Consider the following 24,069-nt stretch of genomic DNA (forward strand, 5'->3'; position numbering starts at 1 on the left):
AAGACCACTAGAGCCATCGGTGGTTCTCAAAGCATGACCCCTGAACTGTCAGCATCAGCTGGAAACATGTGAGAAATGCAGATTCTGGGGCCCACTCCAGACTGGTAGAATCAGACTCTAAGATAGAGCCCCAGCAATCAATGTTTTATTTATCTATTTTTCTGGCAATCTGTGTTTTAAGAAGTCTTCCAGGAGATTCTGATAGCAGCTGAGTTTTGGGAAGCATTGTTCTAGAGCAGTGAGGAGGAGCTTTAAAAAAATATCCCACAGTCCACAAAGATTCTGATTCAATCATTTTTTAAATCTCTTCAGCAGATTCTAATGTGAAACCAGGGTAGAAAACTAAAGAAGTCCCACCCTGTATTGAGACCAGGAAAGACCAGCCCAAGATGAGACAAGTAGTTAGGACCACCATCTGAATGAGAACCCAAACCCCTTGATTCCAAATTGATCTCTATGTCCAGTAAGCAATTCCGGTTCTCTTATTAGGAATACTAAATCTGTTCTAGTATGGATTTAAATTATGACTCAGTTCCAAAGCTGCATTGTTCCTTTACTTACAGTGCTCTGGTCTAGGAACTTGATCCTCTGGTTCTCTTCCCTATATCCCTCATGGTGGATGGAGAAGGTCAGAAGACCAGCCACACCAACATCAAGGCAAAGTAAAAATGCCAATATGTCCTAAATAAAAAAAGGAGCCCCACAAGTCCTTGCAAACATCCACAGAATACATGCAATTTGTTAACATTTCAAATGAGATTATGGACAATGTTTTGCAATGTCCCATTGGTTCCAATGCTGAAAAGTCTTCTTTAAGAACGCTGGCAGTAAAGCTTTCATCATAGTTGAAAATGCAGAGGAACTTATTTTAACCTTGGTCTTGCAGGACATGCCACCAGTTATTATTTGGGGCTACAAGCCCTGGAGCCTGACTCTGGCAAGTTTATTTTAAAAAGACTGCTGGAAGAATACAAGATGCCAGGACACCTCACACCTAGAGTCTTAGTAACCAGGGAGGTGTCAGGGCCGCAGAGCGAGAATGAATAAGTAACCTCTAACACTCTGCGGAACAACACAGGGTCAGTTATCTTCCACACTTCTCCCTCTGCTTGAGAATCAAATGACTCAAGTGAGCCCCGCCAAGCACCAGTGAAGGTCCCAGCTCTCCGCTAGGAACCTAGGCTCTTTGCTCGACAAGACTGCAGGGAACAGGAGGGGGTAGTTTCCCAAGGAGTATAAGGGGGCATGTACTGAAAGATGACGGATGGGGACTGAGCAGGTGAAAATACTCACCAAATCACTGACCCAGGGCTGCACAAGGAGGGGGCCATGCTGTACTTGTTTGTGAAGTATTAACTGCCCTGTCTACTCTGTATTCTATCCCAAAGCTAGACACACTGTAGGCCTTCAGTAAATGTCTGTTCACTTTAAAAAAAAAAAAAAAAAAAGCTGACAAAGCTTAAGAACATCCTCCTGGTAAGTGGTCTCCACCTCAGTCTCACCAAGCCAGCAGGTGCATACTTGTGTGCAGAATAGTAATAATGATAATGACAACAATGATGATGATTTGATGATGATGACAGGGGTGACTGGGTGGCTCAGTTGGTAAAGTGACTACCTCTGGCTCAGGTCATGATCCCAGGATCCTCGGATGGAGCCCCGCGTGGGTCTCCCTGCTCAGTGAAGAGTCTACTTCCCCCTTTCCCTCTGCTCCTCCCCCAGCTCTCTTGCTCACTCTCTCAATAAGTAAAATCTTTAATCATCATCATCATCACCATTCTCAGCATATTGTATTTTTGTCTCCAACTTACTTCTGACTAGTTGGTCTGGTCCCGTTTTCTCTTTAAGTTCTCTATTAGATCCCCACCTTCAAAGACATTTCCCTGCTTCCAATCCTCACCCCTCTCAGGCCACTTGCCCCATAAGAAGCCGAAAGAAAGTGGAGGTGGAAAGAAAACTTGACTAACTGGACAGAGAGAAGGAAACAACTGCAAGGTCAGAGAAGCTGAATTTGGTCCCCGCCCATCTTCCTCAAGTTCACATAGCTTTTTGGTAACAGAACTACGGATTAACTACCCTTCTCCCCATCTTTTCCCAGTCCTTCCACAACCATGAAGCCACCCACACATTGTGAGTCTTCACAGTTTGTTACTAACGTGACACAGCTACCTAGACACAACTTTTAAAAATTAACAAAATCACTAGTTTTCTAAACAATTAACCTCTACTGGAAGTCACTGAAGCATTTGAAAGCACCAGAGTCATCATTACATGCAGCAATAATTGTATCTTAAATGTGTTTATAGAACAGAAATTAGCAATATGGGTCTTAAAACTCTCCATATACTTTGATCCAACAATCTCACTTCTAGGAATTTATACTAATAATCACAGATAGATATATAAAGATATAATAGATATCACTGCAAGATATTTACTGCAGCATTACCTATAATAGTGAGAAACCAGAAACAACCTAAGTATCCAACAGCAGGGGAGTGATTAAATCAAATAGGACGGCCATACAACGTAGCATTGCAGCATTGCGCAACATCACAATTGTTGTAGATGAGGCAAAACCTGACATGGAAACAGCTAATAAGTTTACAGGACATTAACTATAAATGGAGGTAACAGAGTAACTTTTTGTGTGTGAAAAAAATTTCCACAGATAGGAAAAAAAGAATAGCACAGTCCATACATGAAATTAGTAATAGCGGCTATCTCTGGGTGGTGAAATAATGGAGAATTTTCACTTTCTTTACTGTTTCTAAGTTTTCTTTTTAAAATGATTTTACATTATTGAGGCACCTAGGTGATTCAGTTAAAGCCTCTGCCTTCGGCTTGGGTCATGATCCCAGAGTCCTGGGATTGAGCCACCCATTATGCTCTCTGCTCAGCAGAGAGCCTGCTTCCTCCTCTCTCTGCCTGCCTCTCTGCCTACTTGTGATCTCTGTCAAATAAATAAATAAATAAAATCTTTTAAAAAATGATTTTACATTATTATTAATTATAAAACATTTCCATTACCTTACAACATAGGAATACGATACTGCTATTGAAAAATGTAGAATTCATGTCCTACAGAAACCTCCTGAAAGTAGCCCTAGCATTCCAAAACTCTACCTTTTCATTTCTTACAATTAACACTTGCTGAATTACACATTAATTTTTTTTTATTTCTCCACTTCTAACAAGTAGTTCTGGTTATGTTTTCTCTTCAGTCAGTTCTGTTATATCACAACTTTCTAAGACTTTGTTCTCCCTCAGACAATTTTTTAAAGATTTTATCTATTATTTATTTATTATTATTTTATTGTTTGTTTATGGCTTATTATTAATTTGTTTTTGATTGATTGATTGAGAGAGCGAGACTCTTAAGCAGACTCCATGCAGGACTCAACCTGTAGGCCCCGAGATCATGTCCGGAGATGAAATCAAGAGTCGGTATCGGGGGCGCCTGGGTGGCTCAGTGGGTTAAGCCTCTGCCTTCGGCTCAGGTCATGATCTCAGGGTCCTGGGATCAAGCCCTGCATTGGGCTCTCTGCTCAGCAGGGAGCCTGCTTCCCTTCCTCTCTCTCTGCCTACTAGTGATCTCTCTCTGTCAAATAAATAAATAAGAATCTTTAAAAAAAAAAAAAAAAGAGTCAGTATCTCAACCAATTGAGCCACCCAGGCACCCCAACACTTCTCTCTTAACCTAACATGTAGCACAAACCTGTGATTTGGGTCACCTTTGCGAAAGGAAAAGCAGCCAAGACACACTGAAATGCTGGGTGCTACAGAAAACTAAAATTGCCCCTACCTCATGGTGAACTCTCCTCCTGAGCAGATTAAAGGGCTCTCAGAATACTAACACATACCATGTGTTTGACAGAACACTGAAATCTATAATCAGAGTTACAAAACAGGCAGGCAACCTATAGAAGCTAAAAAAAGACAAGGAAATCGATTTACCCTTCAAAGCCTTTAGAGTGAACACAGCCCAGCCAACCTCTTGATTCTAGACTTCTGACCTTCATAACTAGAACAGAATAGGCTTGTATTATTTTAAGCCATAAAAAAGTTACAAAGCAGCTATCTGGAAGAGTAGCTTTTAAGGAGATATTGAAACCTGACAACCTTCGGTACTCAGGGATAATGAACTAGAGAGAGCAACCACAGGTCCCAATCTGCTCACACCTATTTCTCCAGTGCAATTCGTAGCAGGCCCTGTTCCCTCCCAAGTGTCTCAGAATGGATCATCAATTAGTTTGACTACAGACCTCACCTGTAATGTACATTTGCCTAAAAAGGTCAAAAGTATAAATTACATTTAGCTCCAAGAGCAACTTTACCCCTAGCATTCTGATTCTATATATAAGAGAATTTGAGACACATTAAATTTTTTAAAAATACATTTTTAAGTGTTCAGTGGCACGACTTTTTGTTAAAACAATAAAAACATGTCATTATTAGATACTGATTGTAATTTCTCACATTTGCAAAGAAATGATATAAATAACCAGAGACCATGATTATCTAGTTCATTCTCTTGCTGTTTTTTAAATACTGAATTTCAGAACCAGTAATTAAGATTTGTAAGAAATGGCTTTGGATAGAATAATAAGTAATCATCCTCCCAAGACACCAACGAACACATTTCAGAACAAACAAGGACTATGTGACCTCTCCCCAAAAGTCTTAGGAAATCATGGAAAAACCTGCTATTTACCTACCCCTGTAAATGTCATACGAGCCTCTATAGTTATGCTTTACACATAAACAAGCACACCTGGCAAATAACTTTTACTTGCATATTCAATAACATCTACTGGTAGTGTTAAAAAAAAAAAAACATTGAATTTTTTTTCCTTGAAAACTGAAAAGTACATGTAATTTTATCTCTTGTATTCTGTAAGTACCCAGAGTAGCTAATTTAGATTAAGTAGCTGCAGAAGTCCTAAAATTCGAAGTTACTCCTATTATCCGGGCTGCAATTCTCATTTATAAGAACTGAAATGGAGAAAAACAAAAACATTCTCCCTACCAAACAAAAAGTTCTGTGAGGTAAATGTGTTAGGTAACCGCACTATAACCGTTTCACAATAGGCGTGTATTAAATCACATTGTACCTCTTCAATTTACCTGTGATAGGTCAGTTATGTGTCAGTAAAGCCGGGAGGGGGCAGACCAAAGTGCTTCCCATTTTGTTAAAACAATTTTTTTTTTTAGATAAACTCTGTAACATAATTTAACTATTTTAAGTGTGGTGCTGGTGGTGCTGGTGATCTTTTTAAAGAAAACAATTTTTAGAGAGGTAAAAACACTCCTTTAAAAATCCACAATCTTGGGCGCCTGGGTGGCTCAGTGGGTTAAGCCGCTGCCTTCAGCTCAGGTCATGGTCTCGGAGTCCTGGGATCGAGTCCCACATTGGGCTCCCAGCTCTGTGGAGAGTCTGTTTCTCCCTCTGAACTTCTCCCTCTCATGCTCACTCTCTCTCAAATAAATCAGAGAGCCCGCTTCCCTCTCTCTCTCTCTGCCTGCCTCTCCATCTACTTGTGATTTCTCTCTGTCAAATAAATAAATAAAATCTTTAAAAAAAAAAAATCCAGGGGCACCTGGGTGGCTCAGTTGGTTAAGCAACTGCCTTCAGCTCAGGTCATGGTCCTGGAGTCCCGGGATCGAGTCCCACATTGGGCTCCCAGCTCTGTGGAGAGTCTGTTTCTCCCTCTGAACTTCTCCCTCTCATGCTCACTCTCTCTCAAATAAATAAAATATATATTTTTTAAAAAATCCACAATCTTTGATTTGTTGATGATTAGTAGCAAAGAACTATTACCTACTCTTGATTTAAAAAAAAATTGTTTTCTGACATGGACATAAATTTTAGCGGAAACTTTAATATTATTTACTATTTTAAAATGCTTACCATGTCCCTTTGTTGGTTCGAAAACTGGGAGACCAAGGGAGGAACAGGAGAGAGAAGCAAGCCACTCCAAGCTAGTAACCAAGGGAATGCCGTTCTGGGAGCATGGTCTTCGACCACCACAACATGAGATCATCTCCACACTTGTGGGCCAGAATCTTGTTTATCAAGAGGCCTTAACTGTGTTCAGATGGTCTCAGCAATTCCTTACTCTCTGAAGGCTATGTCCTTGAAATGGCTACCACTATAGGAACAGTAGGCGGAATGGGGAGAGGGACTTTCCAAGGAAAAGGGAGGGGGACGTCCTCTCAATGACCTCGTCCAACATCCTTCTGAAAATGCAGCCTATCTCTGAACTGTGAGCGTTTACCTGTACATATGTCAAAAAATTAAACTGATTTCTGGCACACAAATGCTGCCTATATTGAACATCACACACAATGTTTGAAATATTAATTTTATTAGGAAAGCACTGGACAGTTGTTAGAGGATATAACCAATCACTTCATTGTAACATGGTCTGAAGACATCAATTAAAATCTGGCTTTTCTCATCCATTCAACAAACATGTAAGCACCTACAAGTGCTAGGGACTAGAGATGCAGGCTAAACAGCACGTCCTTGCTCTCAGAGAGCTTACACTCTAGCAGGAGGCCAATATTAAAGAAATATTTATGTTTCTCATATATATGTAACACAGAGAAAGTGGCTGGTGCTTTACAAGAGCACATAGGGTCTAATCCAGCCCAGGGGAGTCAAAGAGACAAAAAGGTAAGTGTTTAAGGGAAGGTAGAATGGTACCGGCAGAGGGAACTCTGGGTGGTGGACCCCAAGGTGGGAAGGACTCTATAGGTCCAAGAAACAAGAAATCTAGAACAGCTGGAGCACTGAGCATGAGGAAGAATCATAGATGAGACAGAAGAAGGGATGTGATGATCGTGGTCCTAGAGAGCATGAGGGGTCTGGTACTTCTACAGGGAACCAGTGAGACATTTAAGCAAGGGAGGAACATACCAGATGCACACTTAGAATGGTCATCTTCATCTCACAGTAAGAGAGAGGCAGTACTAGCTAAGACTGGATGTAGGAGACCACTTCTAAAGCCCACGGTAGTGAAAGACAAAAATAATGGGGAATTCAAGAGATAGGAGGCAAAATCAATGGACCTTGACAATTGAGTGTGAGGTTCCTATAAGACCATCGGTGCAGACATCCAGTAGACCTGTTAAGATACACAGGTCTGGAGCTCAGGGAGAACAGTGTCGATGCAGGAATCATCCACATTCAGACAGCAACCGAAGCCATAAGGGCTGAAATGACCTGATGAGAATAAACCAAACCATGAGGAACACCCACATTTAAGAATGAAGAGGGGCCAGGGGCTGAGGAGAGGGAGTGGGGAGTTTCATAACAGAGTTTCAGTTTGGAAGATGAAAAGTTCTGGAGCTGGACAGTGGCCCGGTTGCATAGCCGTATGACTGGATTTCATGCCACAGAACTGTGCAGCTAAAAATGGTTAAAATGGTACATTTTGTGTTATATATATTTTACCACAATTTTTAAAAAAGAATGAGGAGATACGTTCATGTTATTTTTGTATCTTTCGGAATCAGAATCTATTTATGTTTTACTAATGAAAAATCAGGACAAATGGAGAAGGGGGTGGGAGAGAAATGTGTGGAGGAAAAGGGCCTGGGAAAGGAGACAGAACAGAACAAAATGGGCCAAAGAGTTTGGTAGAAAACCTAGAGTTACAGTCTGGAAGCTAAGGATAGCACTGCTAGGAACAAGTGTTCAACTGCTCTTCGTGCCGCAGAGAATTCAGTCCCGTAACATCGGAAAAGAACCCACTGGCTTCAGCAACATGGAGGCCAACCTTGGAGAGGGCCTTCGGCAGTGGAAGTCAGTGAGGAGAGGGATGAAGAGAGATGGGGAGGAAAGGGAGCCCCCAGAGCAGACAACAGCAAGTCTGATTGTTAGGGGAAGGAGCAGGATGGTGGCTGAAAGGCAAAGTAATAGATATTTTTAAAAACTGTGTGTGTTAAAATAGCATCGTGCATAATCACCAAAGCAATCATTTCAGTGGAAAAACAACTTTCTGTGAACAACCACAATCATCCTGGAATTTATAGGTTAGGGGACTTTTCACACTACATGTGGTTAAAAAGGCTAACTAAGTTATTCTCTTCATTTTATGGGTTGTAAATCTGGGCCGCAGAAAAATTTCTCTAAGAAAATGCACAGAGAATTAAAATACATCAAATAAATATCCTCACTTTTTTTTAAGGTAGAAAAGTAAAATGCACTCTGTTCAGGAAACAATTTCACTGTAACAGCCACATGTTGGGAAAGTCTAAAATTTTAAGGCTACTAGCACATCCATTTTTGGTGCACGTCCCATGGAAGATGCCTTGGATTCTAGTTACATCCTCAGGATGCCAAAGTCAGTCTTCTGGATTGGTGCGTTGAGCGCCGCACTAAGACTGAGACCCAGGACCAGTCTGGTGTCTGCCGGATCAATAATTCCATCATCCCACAGCCTGGTAAAAGAACAAAACATAAATCATTAGGAATCCATCACCAAACAACCATTTACACAATTTACGTCCAGAAACACTGAGGTTTTTCTTCAGGTCCTAGAGGGATCTACTGCTGAGCTCGCATGTACTACTTTCTCATAACCAAAACCGCCTTCAAAGGAGGGGAAAGGAGAGAGAAAAATCACAGGACTTTCATCCCAGGCCCACACAGAATGTCAGAGTGAGCTATGGCTTTGGGAACTGCTTCAAGAAACCTCAGAATACTCCTTGATCTTAAAATGTTTTTACATATTTCAGGAAAATGTCTTCTGTTCCTCTTCTGCCAAACCAACTGTACAAGTTGATGTGTTCCTGTTATTAATACGGAAAGGCCCAGGAACCCACATAATAATCTCAAACCAAAGTCTCTACTGGAAAAGGTGCATTCCCCCCAAACTCCCATACTTTTAAGAAATAATGACAATTACTGAATTACTACATTTGGCTAATAAAATTCCTTCAATAGAAATCCTTTATTTTTTGCTACAATAGGAAAAAAAGTAATTGCTTTAAGCTGCTTACAAAAGAAACTCTGAAGTAGGAATGCGTTTGCTTTTCACCAACAACCTCAATTTTATAAAGAAAAATGAATGAGAAATACTGTTTTTTAAAGGTCATTAGTAGGTGGCAATTCAGCTTTCTTTAAACAAACTGCCTGCAGTATCTGGACAAGAACATCAATTATTAAACCATACTTATATCAACAGAGCATGAATCAAATCTTTGCTCATAAAACATTCATAATAGGGACCCTGAAGTATCAACAGCCAATAAGGGAAGGCCACCCTTGTCACGTATAACCAGGTCAGTTGATTACACTCCCTTCTGCAGCCAACAGCAGAAGAATCCAGGGAGCACAGCGATGCCAGGGCCTCCTTCATGATGGCCATGAATAAGACCATTTCAGGTAAGAGGAACTAATCAAACGCCTGAAAAAGTTTGGACTGCAAAAAGAAGGGAACAGAAGAAAACGGGCATGCTGCACCTATAAGATGAAGGATTAAGAGAAACACAGAAGGTCAGAGCAGCGATAAAGAAAGCGTTCTCTGAAAAGGCAAGTCCAACCATGGCAGAGCTGAAACAGACCACTGAAGTTTCTTGTTAAGCTGAGATTTACTAAACCTGAGGAAGGGACCATAAATTGACTTGAAAATCCTTTCATCTTGGAAAGAAAATTGCTGTCCCCTGCCACCAAGTGTTTCAACAGAAGGGTTATGTGTACTCAGATGAACAGAAAAACCTTTGTGTCTTACAATATTTATTTCCAAAGATAAATCTATCTGGGCCATATGTTCTCCTGCCTTGAATACAGTCCATTTAAATAATAATACTGATGTAAGCATGAAAATAATAAGGGGTTCAGTCTTTCCCAAAAGATGACTTATCCAGGGCTGAAAATCTTATTAATGGCTCACTATTTTTCGAAGTTTAATATTTCAACTGTCCTTGTGAATTTCATTCACGATCTTACAGAGAAGCTTTAAAAAACTGTAGATGAGTTTACAATTTATTATTTTCTCTTAAACCTTTTTTTAGGGTTTTCTATTTCCTCTTTGCTTTTACGGGCTACTACAGAAGTCTGTTTAAGTGATGGTAAACAAGACAATGTTTCTGTCTCCAAGACTATAAAATACTTTGGTCTTAACTCAATGAATCAATGACCCACAACAACGAAATATAACTGCAAACTTGCTGGTGAAAATATGTATTAGTGAGAAGAGAAGGGGGCCTTTTAAAGATGCCAAGTAGTGTTCTTTTTAGTCTGAAATAATTATGGTCTTGAAAATAAGTATGTTCCACCCTTGTACCCCCAGTGCTAGGAGCAGCGCCTGTCCCAGAAGTTATGTTCGGATGACTGAATGAATTCTAATTTGTTATTTTCTTTTCTCCTTCCTCTCCAGTTTGCCTTCACCAGTAAATGACATAAATCACAGCGTAACCTAATTTTAAAAGACACAAATAGTTATTTGCTTTATTCCATCTGCCTAAGGGATAAGAGGAGGATAGGAAGCTTAGATTATTCTTCCAAATGAAGAACATTAAAGTTGCTGAGAACAGTCATCTGAAGGCACACACGCCAGCCCATCTCCCAGCCTGGGCAGGCCATGATCATTTATTACCTCATTAGGTGTGGTAAGAAACAAACAGAACCAAGAGCTGCAGTGGCGTGTGAGGTGATTACTTGGTGTTGACACAGAGACCCTGGCTGTGAGTACTCTCCTTCGGAATGCAGACGCACACTTGTTAGCAATGCCAATGAGTGTCCCACCAATCTCATGTTCAAAATGGGGTAAATAGGAAATAGTCAAAGAGAGTGGAATGACAGGAATCCACACGTTGAAGCAAAAATGGTAAAAGAACAAATTCCTGAAAACGACACAGCCAGGTAACTCTTTAACTTTTCAGCCCCTGTAGGCCCAGACACTTCCCCTATAATCGGGATAAGGAAGAAAGGGGGGAGGGTTGCAGAATCAAGACCAATGGTGGTGGGTGCACAGCCCAGCCTGGAAGTAGGGGGTGCTATTTCAGCAGACATTCCCATTATAGAGATAACAATATGAAATTCGGTGTGTCTGAGCATTCTTCTATGGGTCCCATGAAAGCTGGACCAACCCAACCGCCCAGATCTCTGTAAGGCTGCCACCCACACAGCCCAGACTGAGAGCATGAGGGAGGTGGTCATTCCCTGGTTCCCACCTTGCACTGGAATAATAAGGGTCTCCCTCTTCTTCAAATCTCTTAATGATGGGCTCTTTTAAGGCTGCTTCGTCAGCACTGGAGAACTGAAAGAAAAAGGACCATGAGTACGTCTACTGCAGTAAAACAAGAGATCCAATCAAGAGAACCTCATGAATAAAGGAGTAAGCATTTCTGGAGTAACGATGTTACAACCAACATCTTTTTGGTGATATAACAGCGATTACAAGAGATGCTTTCAAACACAGGATCTCACTTGAGATGGGAGTACCACGCCGGTGCACCATTACACCTCCCTTATCAGACACATCCTGAAGCTGTTCAGTATAAGGCATCATCCATCGTGTAATCTAGCAGCGTCCAACAACGGATGTGAATTACAGAGTGTAATGAAAGGGTAACCTTATATTTAGCAGCTTCTGCTAATGGGGGACTAGTAGGGAATTTTCATTCAAAAGAGCCAAATTCAAAAAATCTTAAAGCTTAAAGGGGTAAAACAACAACCACAACTTGAATAAACTCAAATTGCTGAGAGATGTTTTACCCTAATTAAAAACTTAGTGGCTTGCCCACCAGTATTGCCAGGAACAAGTGATAATTCAGGTGTAAACATCTTTATGCAAACTAATTTTGTAAGCCTGAAAAGTATTTTCAACTTAAAAAGTATTTCAGGGGCGCCTGGGTGGCTCAGTCGTTAAGCATCTGCCTTCGGCTCAGGTCATGATCCCAAGGTCCTGGGATCGAGCCTCACTTCCAGCTCCCTGCTTCTCCCTTTCCCACTCCCCTTGCTTGTGTTCTCTCTCTCACTGTGTCTCTGTCAAATAAATAAATAAAATCTTTGGGGGGAAAAAAGGTATTTCACACCAAAAACAAATGACTTATTTCAAATAAATTCAACCTTCTTTTATATACTTTCATAGTTTAATATTATTTTATGTCAAGAATTTGGGGGGGGGCACTGAAGCCTCTGCCTTCAGCTCAGGTCATGATCTCAGGGTCCTGGGATGGAACCCCACATTGGGCTCTCTGCTCAGCGGGGAGCCTACTTCCCCAGCACCACCCCATCCCACCTGCTTCTCTGCCTACCTGTGATCTCTGTCAAATAGACAAAATTGTAAAAAAAAAAAAAGAAAAAAGAATTTGAAGCGAGAACCACTAAAATTCTGTACTTTCCTTTCATATAGAAAAACAGACAAATCCATGGATCTGTATGGCAAATTAACCAAAGAACAACTATCTAGTAAGAGACCACTGAGTTAAGGGTAAGTCTTCAAAATATCAGGTAGAGGGGCAGGTGCCTCTCCTCTGAGCCTGGGTGGCTGTGCTGCTTAAACATCTGACTCTTGATTTTGACTGGGGTCATGGTCTCAGGGTTGTGAGAGTGAGCTCCAAGGGGGCTCCCTACTCATCGTGGAGTAGGCTTGAGGATTCTCTCCCTTGCCCTCCACACCCTCCCCTGATACACACTCTCTCCCTCTCTAAATAAATACATAAAATCTTTAAAAAAATGTATCCAGTAGAACTTCATACCCCTGCCACCCCTAATATACACACACAAATAAACCTTTCATTTTGCTTTATTACAAATCGATACTGAAGTGAATATGAAACCTCAGTTTTAGGTGTGCAGGGTTCCTGCTGCTTGGAAAAGATGATTTAGAACATGGGGCACACATGGGAGGCATTCAGGGAGGTAGGGCCTTCCCTCCACGCTTCTCTTATCCCCATCCCACCAACTAGACAGCTGACCAGATGACCCCAAAATGGAAGGAAAGTGAGCCTTCAAGGAAGGCCTCCTCCATATTACGCCCCGTTACGATACAACAGCACACCTGACCGATTCTAAGAACATGCACCAGTCACCTGAAGGCTTGGTGCTTACACAAAATAGTCGTTCATAAGTTCTCACTAATAAAAATTAGTGAAGGGGCATCTGGGTGGCTCCATCAATTAAGTCTCCAACTCCTGATTTGGGGTCAAGTCATCATCTCAGGGTCATGGAACTGAGCCCTGAGTCAGACTCCACACTCAGCAGAGAAGCTGCTGAGATCCTCTCTCTCCCCCTGCCCCGCCACCACCCCTGCACCGCTCCCCCCACCCACTCACGCAAGCGTGCACTCTCTCTCTCACAAAAAGAAAAAAAAAAAAACTAATGCAAAAATTCGGAAGAATCTCTGAGACACACACAAAAGGATCCATTTTAAAAACCTGCAGTGAAGAATCTGTCTTGACAAATTACCTTGTTGTTCACTCAACCCTTAGACTGTGAGTCGTCAGCCCCCAGAATGTCAGCTCTGCAAGGGGCAAGAACCACATTTTTTCTGAGTCATGTAAATTTTCTCTGGAGCTTGGGAGCACGCTGTACCCTGTGGAGTCCTTTTTTGTTTGATGTTACTGATGAGACCTAAAAACTAATCCCTTCCAGCGCCCCTTATTAACATGCAGCAAAACTAAAAGCAGCCGCTTGCTGATTTGCCTTTCATCAAGCAGCTAGTGACCTCTCTGTTTTCCTCCACTTATCTCTGCACAGTTTAATGTTATTCATTTCTCAATTAGATGACTGAGCTCTCCCACTCAAAGCCAATCTGAGGAGAAACTGAAAAAAACAAAAAACAAAAAACAAAAAAGCCTCTGCTGCTTTCAGTCCTAAAAATCACATTTCTTTAAATCACATTTCTTTAAATCTCACTAACTGCAAATGACAAAGAACCAAGTATCCTTCTGCCTCGGGCCCTCACAGGCATAGTTTCTGAAGCGTTTTCTTGGAGATTTGGAAAAATGATAAGAAGGGACCTCAAACTACGTCGCTTTAAGAAGAGAGACAGAGCATATGCAAGTCAATATTGCTCGAAGTCAGCATCTTCTAAGTGAAGCCAGGCCCTGGGGTGAGACCCTGACCTATGAACACAGAGTGGTCCTGGGCGCACTGCTCCCTGCCTCCAGAGTGGTCAGTGGTAAAAGCCAAACCAGAGAAGCAGAAGAAATGACATTTACTTGTTTCCCTTCACGTGCTCTTTGGTCCTTTGCTACTGTGGCCAACACATTGGCTGCCTGCTCTCCTCCCATTACTGAGATGCGAGCATTCGGCCAAAGGTAGAGGAATCTTGGGCTATGGGGGGAGAAAGGAAAAAAAGATCAAGTTAATTCACTGCACAACACAGAGATTTTCACAGACTTGTGTTTATCTTCTAAATTAGTAGTTCTTCATTCGAGCTGTGCATTACTACGGGATTCTTTTTTTTTAAAACCATGCTCAAAACCCTCCCCAGGCTAATTTCCAGAGGTGTGGCCTGAACAGAGTAGGATTTCTAAGTTCTCCAGGTGATTGTGATGTGTTCTGATAAATTTTATTTTTCCATTTCATCTCAATTTAATGGGCCCCAAAACATACAAAATATCCCCTTATTACTTGTGCTCATGTCCTGTTTTCCACTCCTGATATAATATAAAGCCTTGTTGCTTCGTTTTTTAGTTTTACTAGGAGATCATCAAGTTTGTTAACCTTTTTAAACCAAACAACTCTGGACTTCCCTGATTCTTCCATCTTTATAATGTCCTGTTTTCTATTTTTCTTGTGCTTAATATGCTGTTCTTCTGTGAACTTCCTGAGCTGGCTCATTGATTTTTGGTCTTCTTTTCATTCAAATATATATATATATATATATATATATTTATTTATTTATATCTACTATTCATGTTCCTCAAAGCAAGACTTCGGCTGCATCACACAAGTTAGGACATGTAGTATTTTCATTATCAGCCATTTCAAAATATTTCCTGATTCCCATTGTGGATATCTTCCAAGTAGCATGTTTTGCCTTACACTTCCTTTCACTCCTCCAGATGATACAAATTACGGTATCACTGATCAAGATGTGCGAATGACATTCGGTGTTTCAAATAGACCCATAACAAATGGACCATATTAGACTTGAAGTGAGATTCCCTCAGAGAAAACCATGACAACCACCTACCTATATGCTCTGCCACACATCCCATAGTTTCCAGCCCCGTAAGACCCCCCTATGATGATGGTTATTTTAGGCACTTTGGCACAGGCTACAGCAGCCACCATCTTGGCACCATCCTTGGCAATCCCTTCAGCTTCATATTCTCTACCAACCATAAATCCTAAAAGAAAGGGGGAAAAAAAGCCTCTGGATGATGGGATTTAAGTGCAGAAGTCAAGCCCAACATGGTAAGTGAAGGACATCCTGCCAACTATATTTTACTGTAAGGCCTCTCACTGTAACAACATATTTATATGTGAAATCTATCTCCCAAAAAGTGTGCTTTAAAAGATCAAATAAAATTGCTCCTAATCAGGGGCGCCTGGGTGGCTCAGTGGGTTAAGCCGCTGCCTTCGGCTCAGGTCATGATCTCAGGGTCCTGGGATCGAGTCCCGCATCGGGCTCTCTGCTCAGCAGGGAGCCTGCTTCCCTCTCTCTCTGCCTGCCTCTCCGACTACTTGTGATTTCTCTCTGTCAAATAAATAAATAAAATCTTAAAAAAAAAAAAATTGCTCCTAATCACTTCTAAAATTTCCCTTAGAATGGGTCATCTGGATGCACACAAAGATCTTCAAGTGAGATAAAGATGCAAGAAACTTATCTTCAAGAAATGCTCTCAGAACAGCAATGTGGTGATGAAAGCACGTGACCCGGCAAGTTAAAGACAAAGGGCTGTGGCAAGCCCAACTGTGAGGCCTCTAGTACTCACGGACCTGCTTCAATACAGAAACTGCTCCTTCTGAAATGCTGCTTTACACCTCTGAGGAACTAAAGACGAATGTTTCATAGATGCTAAGAGCTCCTGCCAGTGACTCAATAGCCAGGTGAAAAAATTTTCCACAATTACAGGTTTCCTCTACTACCTCAAGCTCCCGGCACTGCTGAAAATGCTCTGCACTCATACTGGGCCTTCTGGGCCTTGGGCGAATTCCTCCTTCCCTCACAAAACCCCAGTCAAGCTTCATGTGGCTCCCTCCCCACCCTCAGACTCACTTGCCTGACTGTCACTATTTTTGCTTTGCAAGTCCCCAGCCATGGAGTCATCCGAGTCCACTCAATTTCTATGAGATGCCTATAAGAGCTACGAATACAGTGGTACTGATAGGACAGCCCTCACCCTTGCTGGGCGCAATGTGCTTCCCTGGGACCCCTCTAACAGGGCCCTCACGTAGCTCAGAGCTCCCCTTTCTGCCTTGTCCTGACTCCATGAAACCTTCCACAGTAGCCATCTCAAGGAGCAGCTATCTCCAAGCTCTGCTTCCTCACCCAGAACCCCACCACCACTCTAGTCCCTGTAGGTGACTCCACCTTGAAAAAGATTATGACCCCTCACTTGTCTTTCTCTAATCCTTCCCAGCATTAGAAACAACGTCATCGTGCTCCCTTCCTTCCTCTACTCTCATCTCTATGAAAGAAATCAGAGTTACTCGAAGACTGTCCCTGAGCTTTCTTCTCTTCTCTAGGGGTGTTCTTATCTCTTCCCACAGCTTTAAATAACATCCCCATATTCTGACGATGCCTACATTTTCACCTGTAGCTAACACATGTCTTCTATGCTCAAGATTTATTCAACTGCCTTCTGCATACATATCTCCATGAATGTCACAACAAGTCCCTCAAATGCAAGGTTGCAAAACCAAACCCAACCTCGGCTCTCTGCCCCCACCCAAACAGACACCAAAAACCAAAAATGTAGGTCTATCTTTCAGGAAAAAGGTTTGCTCTACTGGTGGTTAAGAAACCATGAACCATTATTAGAAACAAGGTCCCAGGACTAGTGAAGCCTCAGAATCCTTTTTAGCTGCCCTATTACCAGGCTTGCCGCATAGGACCCCCTCAGGCTGCTGTCTGGATAGAACGCCTCTCAAAACTCATCTAACCAAGTATCATAAACTTAAGAGCAGCACCAGATAAACATGTCTTAGCAACAGGGCGATTTAAAGCCCTACTGCCCACCATGAGCCAAACTCATTTTTCTTGTGAAGGCTTGCTTGATTCTAACAACTAATTAAGAGCCCTCCTTCCTTTGACCCTGAAATAACCACGGTCACTTAGAAGATGGGGTGGGGGGGGGCGGTTTTCAGCTCACCAGCATATCTAAGTGCAACATACAATATAAATAGGAGAATCCTAGAATTCTAAGAAAAAGAAATCTACCATCATGACAAACCTCAAAAATCATTGCATCCACCCTATTATGATCATCAGTGAAACATGAAATCCAGAGAGATGATACTGAGCGTACCATTCTTTGTGGAGTGTAAACTCAAATCCCCAGACACCCGTTCAGGAGTGAAAAGGAGTGAATAGACCTTTTATAACATATCGCTTTGGGCAGAATTAACTACACAGGAAAAGATGAGGGAAAGGGTGAACCATAGCATGTGCTAGAAATCCTTTAAGGAAAACAAAGTGCTAGCAGACACACGATGGGTCAGACAATGCCCTCAGAGTGAGATCAGAGAGTGTTCCTGGTAGAGAACACAGCTGTCCTGCTGCTGGAGGGGCGGGTATCCATGTGGATGGGCAAAGGGAGGCCATCTGACCGTGATATGTGGAACTCAGAAACTGCTTCATCCAAATATGGATAAACTTCTCATCTATTTGATTCCTGACCCTACAGAGTATCCACTAGACCTTTCCTCTACGACAGAAGTATTCTAGGTCTATACTGTCCAATACTGGAGTCATACTGGACAGTGCAGCTCTGGAATAATGCTACAAAACTGATTAAGCTATTTTCTTACCTGTAATGTTTTGAAGGAACAGCAGAGGAATATTCCTTTGGCAGCACAACTGGATGAAGTGAGCCCCCTAACAGCAAAGAAGATAATCTTTTTAAAGAGGGGGTAAGGAATCTGCACCCATCGTGCATCCTACAAACACCATAGTTGGGTCAGCGTTAAGAACGAGCGCCCTGTGCTTGGCTAGTAACAACACACCATGCGGACCGATGGCCAGTGGGACATGTGACTGTGCTGGTAGCACGTTTGTTTTGCAGTTGCCTGTGTAAGCACCGGCACACAGCTGGAGGGGTAAAGTCAATCACTAACATGCGGAACAGCAAGTGACACTCAAGAAACGAAGAGAAGAACTGCTTGTCAGTGGGAATTCCTGAGCATAAGATAATTCCTTAGTTTTCCACTTTAAGAGAAAACAGAATACAAACACTTCCAAAACAAGCATTCTCATAGTCTTAGGCTATGTACATGTCATCCACAGCATTCATAATTCATGTATCTTATAAGAACTTTTTAAAACCCTAGATATTTCTTTATTAACATATAATGTATTTAAACACTGGATTTTTTAAATAGTGCTCTAATTGGGATGCCTGGGTGGCTCAGTTAAGCATCTGCCTTTGGCTCAGGTTGTGATCGCAGAGTCCTGGGATCGAGTCCCACATCAGGATCCCTGTTCAGCGGGGAGCCTGGTTCTCCCTCTGCCTGCTACTTCCCTTGCTTGTGCTCATTCTCTCACTCTCTAACAAATAAATAAGTAAAATCTTTTTAAAAATTAAAATAAAAATAAAACCAAAACAGTGCTCTAGATAAAACAGGTTAATATAAAGCTCCATAAAAACTATTCAAGCACACACACACACACACACACACACACATATATGTTCACATGCATGTACACAATGCTCTGCCTGCTGAGGCATCTGGTTAAATATTTAAAGCTTTTATGTAATAAACTTTCATCCATTACTTGGCCTTCAAAGCCAATTATGTTTAAATTAAAATGAAAAATCTTGAAACATGTTTAATAGTACTTGCCTTTTTTGCAGACTCAGAAAAGAGAACTCCATTATTTCCAACGATACCTATAGGGTATCCAAATATTCTAGCAAATCCTCAAAAGAAAATTGAAAAAAATATTTATGTATTTCAGAGGGCTTTTAACTCACAGCTAATAGACAGTTATACATTCCTTAACTTCAGATGAAAGGTTAAAATGTGGAGATTTTGTCCAGGGTACAGAACGGCTTGGGTCACAATGTTTTATTTCAAAGGTATTGGGAGTCTGGGTGTTGTGCTTCCTTGAGTGCACTCTGTGTAAAGTTGTCACTTGTCTGACTGGTTGGTTTGGTAAGATGATGGGGTTAGAGTGTCACCCATTTGTTCCTGTAGTGTATGCCCAAGTGCCCTACTAGGTACCAGACAGAGGGTATTCTGAAATGGAACAAATCACAGACGGAGAGCCCCTAAAAGGCCCACGTTGAGAGCTCTCCACCAGTTTCAGGTGACTGGCTTACCTGAAAATGCCTGTGGCGATGACAAGCCCTCAAGGTAAAGGGGATAAACTCAGCAAAAGCGGACTTGCTTTCAAAAGCAGGAACACAGTCAAGCCTGGGGGTTGTGAGTTTCCAGTAACAAACGCAGCTAAGCTTAGAAGAATGGCTCTCACCACCACTCCTGCTCCCACTGCAAATACCCACCATCCATACAGACATAATGGAGAAGTAAGGGAGAGGGAAAGGAAGGATAAGACTATGTGAGGGAGACACCTGAGGTAATTTCAGGAGATTTTTGCAAACCTGAAACACTTGGCTAGAGAGAGCTTCCCCAGAGTGAACTTCAACAAGCCTGCATAGGACTCTAAACAGGTGTCAAAGACTTGGAACCCAAGAGTCAATGAACTGTGCTTGTTGAAGTGGGTCCAAGAAAGCACATGACCAAAGTGCCCAGAACTGGACTCTATCTTCAAGCTCCAGATGCACAGGCCGCTGCTGAGATATCTCTGGTATGTGACACAAAGCAGGTGCTCGAAAAATCGTTGAAGATAAATTAATGAATTAGACAGAATGTCAACCTACTGATACACCAGAACACTAAACGGTTAAAATTTGTTTTTAAAAAATTTGTTTTACTCTGGCCTTGCCTTGGTTTTCTTGGTCTTTCAGTCCTAAAACCCCAGCCAGAAGCCTAGGCTATCCATCTTAAATGGCCCTGCCACTTACAGAGGGAAATGCAGAAGGGTGACCATCCCCAGAGGTTGAGCAATCCACTCAGAGTTCAGCCTCATCCCACAAAAACAGCTAGGAACCTAGCACATCTCTCAGCAGTGTGGTACTAGCCCTAAGGTATATTGCCCCGTGAGCTATTTAGAGTTTCAACCCTAGCCTGGCCTGGGATCTCCAGGCACAGCACCAGATAAGTAGGCCACATACTCTACCATATTAGGGACACAGAGGAAGTGCCTTCACCAAATTCCTTCGGGCCAAACAGGAAAGCAAAATGTCCGAGAAACTACTAGGGCCTACATAAGGCAAGTGCGGAGGTATGAGAAAACTCTTCAGAGGGGCCAGAGAACCTGACCCTCAGAAAAATCTGTCCTTCTCCCTCTCCCCAATACTTCCCCCTCTCCCCAGCCCCCATGCCCCTCTTCTCTTTCTCAAATACCTTTCCTTTCCCTAGTCTTATCTGAATTCCAGTACAGTCAGGAAGGGATACAGGAACTACGTTATCCTTAGTATCCTGGGGGACAAAGGTACCACAAGTCTTTTAGCAAGAAAGGGGCAAATTCATAAAAAGAGATGACCAGGACAGCCCATCTGTCTTTGGGGAATGAAGCAGAAAACAGCTCTGACTTGTTTCAAACTGCTGCACAAGAGGTTACATCCTGAACTATTTGGTCACAAATCCTGAATATATATCAAACAAAAAGCTCTTAATCACTTAAACACCTCAATACAAAAACATAAATTCCACTCCCAGTGTGAACCCTTTTGTTGCACATAAATCAGACCAGAAGAAAAGTATGATTCATCCTTAAGCCTCAACATATATTTGCAATTTGGATTTTTATAGTGAGTTCCACTTTTGTTTTTACTCTGATATGTTGTCTTCAGGTGACTTACTATATTTTCTAGCTTTCAAAAGACCAAATAAAATTCACAGAATTCATTTTGTCATTTGTCCAAGACAAATTATTATGGGTCTAGCATCTATGTTTCAAATACTTTTCTTCAAAAGCCTACAAACTCAACACTTCAGATGAAAAAATGAACTTTTATAAACAGCCTTATTTTTTTTTTTTTCAGATTTGGTTTTCTGTCCTGTATTCTCAATCTCGTATTTACATGATTCAACATCAGACCTACACAGAGGCTACGAGAAGGAGTAACACACTTAATGTCCTTGTAGGAGGCTTAACACCATATAAAACCTGCTAGCAGAACTAAAGACTATAGAACCACGGAAACAGTGCTGAAGTTTTCAAAATTATTACAAATTATCCAGAGGAACAAAAAGAACTACAAATATTTCTGCTAACTTTGCTTTGATAAGAAGCTTTTTAAGAGAGGGAGAGAGAAGTGGGGTAAGCAGCAGGTAGAGAGGAAGGGAGAGGATCTTAAGCAGGCTCCATGCCCAGTGTAGATTCTGACATGGGGCTCGATCCCATGACCATGAGATCATGACCTGAGCCAAAATTAAGAGATACTTAACTGACTGAGCCACCCAGGCACCCCAATAAGAAGCTTTTTATAGAGTGAAGACCACCAAGTCTCAGACAAGGGCCTTTACCACAGCATCTAGCCGTCATCGTTGCAAACCCCGGGTCTATGAAGCCATTCAGCTACACATGACCTTCACAAAACAACTTTTGAATATAGACCCACACACTTGTACCACTCCAAGTAACAAAGTTCACGTGAAGTACATCAATACCTTATGACATGAGCTCATGTCATGACATTTATTTTCAAAGCAACAGAAAATGTTCAGGGACATCTTACTGGCTCAGTCAGGAGAACATAGGACTTCTCAATCTCAGGGTTATAGGTTGGGCCCAACACTGGGTGTAGAGATTACTTAAAAACAAAATCAAGAAAGAAAGAAAGAAAGAAAGAAGAAAGAAAGAAAGAAAGAAAGAAAGAAAGAAAGAAAGAAAGAAAGAAAGAAAGAAAGAAAGAAAGAAAGAAAGAAAGAGTAAGAAAGAAAATGCTCATATTTTCAATTCTTTGCCTTTATACCTGTAACTAATGTGTCTCCATAGAAGGCCTTGAACTCGTTGAATCTGCTTCCATCCACGATTCTAGCAATGACCTAAGAAGAAAAATAACAATAGTCCAGAGAGATTATATTACAAAATAATTTTTACATTAAAGTTATTCATAAGGGAAACAACTTCACTGTTAAGTTGTCACTTTCATAGCATTTCACCCTAGAGAATCTTCTCACTAGAATTTTCAATTTCTATGTGTGGTTAAGGCCCTGGCATTAGTCCGGGCCCTGGTTTTATACCACACAGTAAGAGCTACGGCACCATGTTACAGGCCAGAGAAGCACAGAGACTATGAGGGCTGGGAGCTGGACTCAGAATTTAAGGAGCTGCTCAAAAGATTGGCAAAGGGTCCAGGATTCAACCACAAAGCATGGTATAGGCTCAGAGTCGGGAGACTTAGCCTCCAAACGAAGGGATTGCACAGCATCTGCATGTCCTGGATAAAGTCTCAGTTCTCACAGTGAAGAGAGACTTCACAAAAGTTGTTAGGATGTGATAAGCCTAAAAAAATAATGCTGAGGGGTGCCTGGGTGGCTCAGTGGATTAAGCCTCTGCCTTTGGCTCAGGTCATGATCTCAGGGTCCTGGGATCGAGCCCCATGTGGGCTCTCTGCTTGGCAGGGAGCCTGCTTCCCCCTCTCTCTCTGCCTACTTGTGATCTCTCCCTCTGTCAAATAAATAAATAAAATCTTTAAAAAAAATATAATGCTGAGATGAAGACCCAGCTCTGACTCCCAGGCCTACTGCTGAGAAACTAGAGGCATAGACTGATTACCTAAAATCCCAAGCCTCAGTTTTTTCAACTGATTTAAAAAATAATAATAAGGTACCTCTTAGTACAGTAGGTAAAGCATTAGTCTCATAAAAAAAAATAATAATAATAAGGGGAACCCTCTTACCCCACTGATGGGAAAGCAAACTGGGGCAGCCACTCTGGAAAACAGTATGGAGGTTCCTCAAAAAGTTTAAAAAAAAAAAAAAAAAAAGGAACTACCCTACAACCCAGCAAATGCTTTACTAGGTATTTACCCAAAGAATACAAGAATACTGATTTGAAGGGACACATGCACATAGCAATATTATCTCCAATAGCCAAACTACAGAGAGAGCCCAAATGTCCATTAACTGATGAATGGATAAAGATATTACACACACACACACACACACACACACACACACGAGGAATATTACTTAGCCATCAAAAAGAATGAAATCTTGCCATTTGCCACAACATGGATAGAACTAGAGTGTATTATGCTTTGTGAATTAGTCAGAGAAAGACATGTATCATACGACTTCACTTATATGAGGAATTTCAGAAACAAAAGAGATGAACACAGGAGGAGGGAGAAAAAAGAGGGGGAAAGCACTATAAGGGACTCTTAATAGAACAAACTGAAGGCTGATGGAGGGAGGTGGGTGGTGGATGGGCTAAATGGGTGATGGGGATTAAGGCAGGTACTTGTGATGAGCACTGGGTGTTGTATGGAAACTATGAAACACTGGATTCTACACCTGAAATTAATATTACACTGTGAAAACTAGATGGAATTTAAATAAAAACTAAAAAAGTTAAAAAAAAAAAAAAAAGAGAGATAACACTTAAAAAGTGCTAACTAAAGAACACTGCCTGGCCCTCACTGAAAAGTAGCTATTATTGTTAAGACTTCAATAAAGGTTCCTTGATTCTGAATCTGATCCTGCATGTATACATACATAATCTAAAAGGAGTCATTATGAAATAGTTTATCCTTGGGACTCATCATATACATCAAGACCATTTCAAAGAGTTCCAAACATATTCCAAATTTCTTCAGAAACTATTTTAGATGATACACACCATTTTTCTTTCTAGTCCAAACTTC

General features: G+C 41.5%; 1 protein-coding gene across 3 annotated transcripts in view; it reads right to left on the minus strand.

Moving 5' to 3' along the window:
- Positions 1-6,351: 6,351 nt before the first annotated feature.
- The window catches only part of MCCC2 (methylcrotonyl-CoA carboxylase subunit 2), a 69,398-nt gene continuing 51,680 nt past the window's right edge, over positions 6,352-24,069 (minus strand). For 2 of the 3 annotated variants that reach the window (XM_082722961.1, XM_082722962.1), the window contains 7 exons: positions 22,174-22,246; positions 18,974-19,050; positions 17,942-18,008; positions 15,159-15,315; positions 14,179-14,293; positions 11,185-11,270; positions 6,352-8,448 (listed from right to left, as the gene is read on the minus strand). In XM_082722961.1, the coding sequence (XP_082579087.1) occupies positions 8,331-8,448; positions 11,185-11,270; positions 14,179-14,293; positions 15,159-15,315; positions 17,942-18,008; positions 18,974-19,050; positions 22,174-22,246 (693 nt within the window). In that variant the 3' untranslated portion in view covers positions 6,352-8,330. The remainder of the gene's footprint in view (positions 8,449-11,184; positions 11,271-14,178; positions 14,294-15,158; positions 15,316-17,941; positions 18,009-18,973; positions 19,051-22,173; positions 22,247-24,069) is intronic. The other variant, XM_082722963.1, reaches the window with a different exon arrangement.

The sequence above is a fragment of the Mustela nivalis genome, assembly GCF_964662115.1.
Source record: "Mustela nivalis genome assembly, chromosome: 3".
NCBI lineage: Eukaryota > Metazoa > Chordata > Mammalia > Carnivora > Mustelidae > Mustela > Mustela nivalis.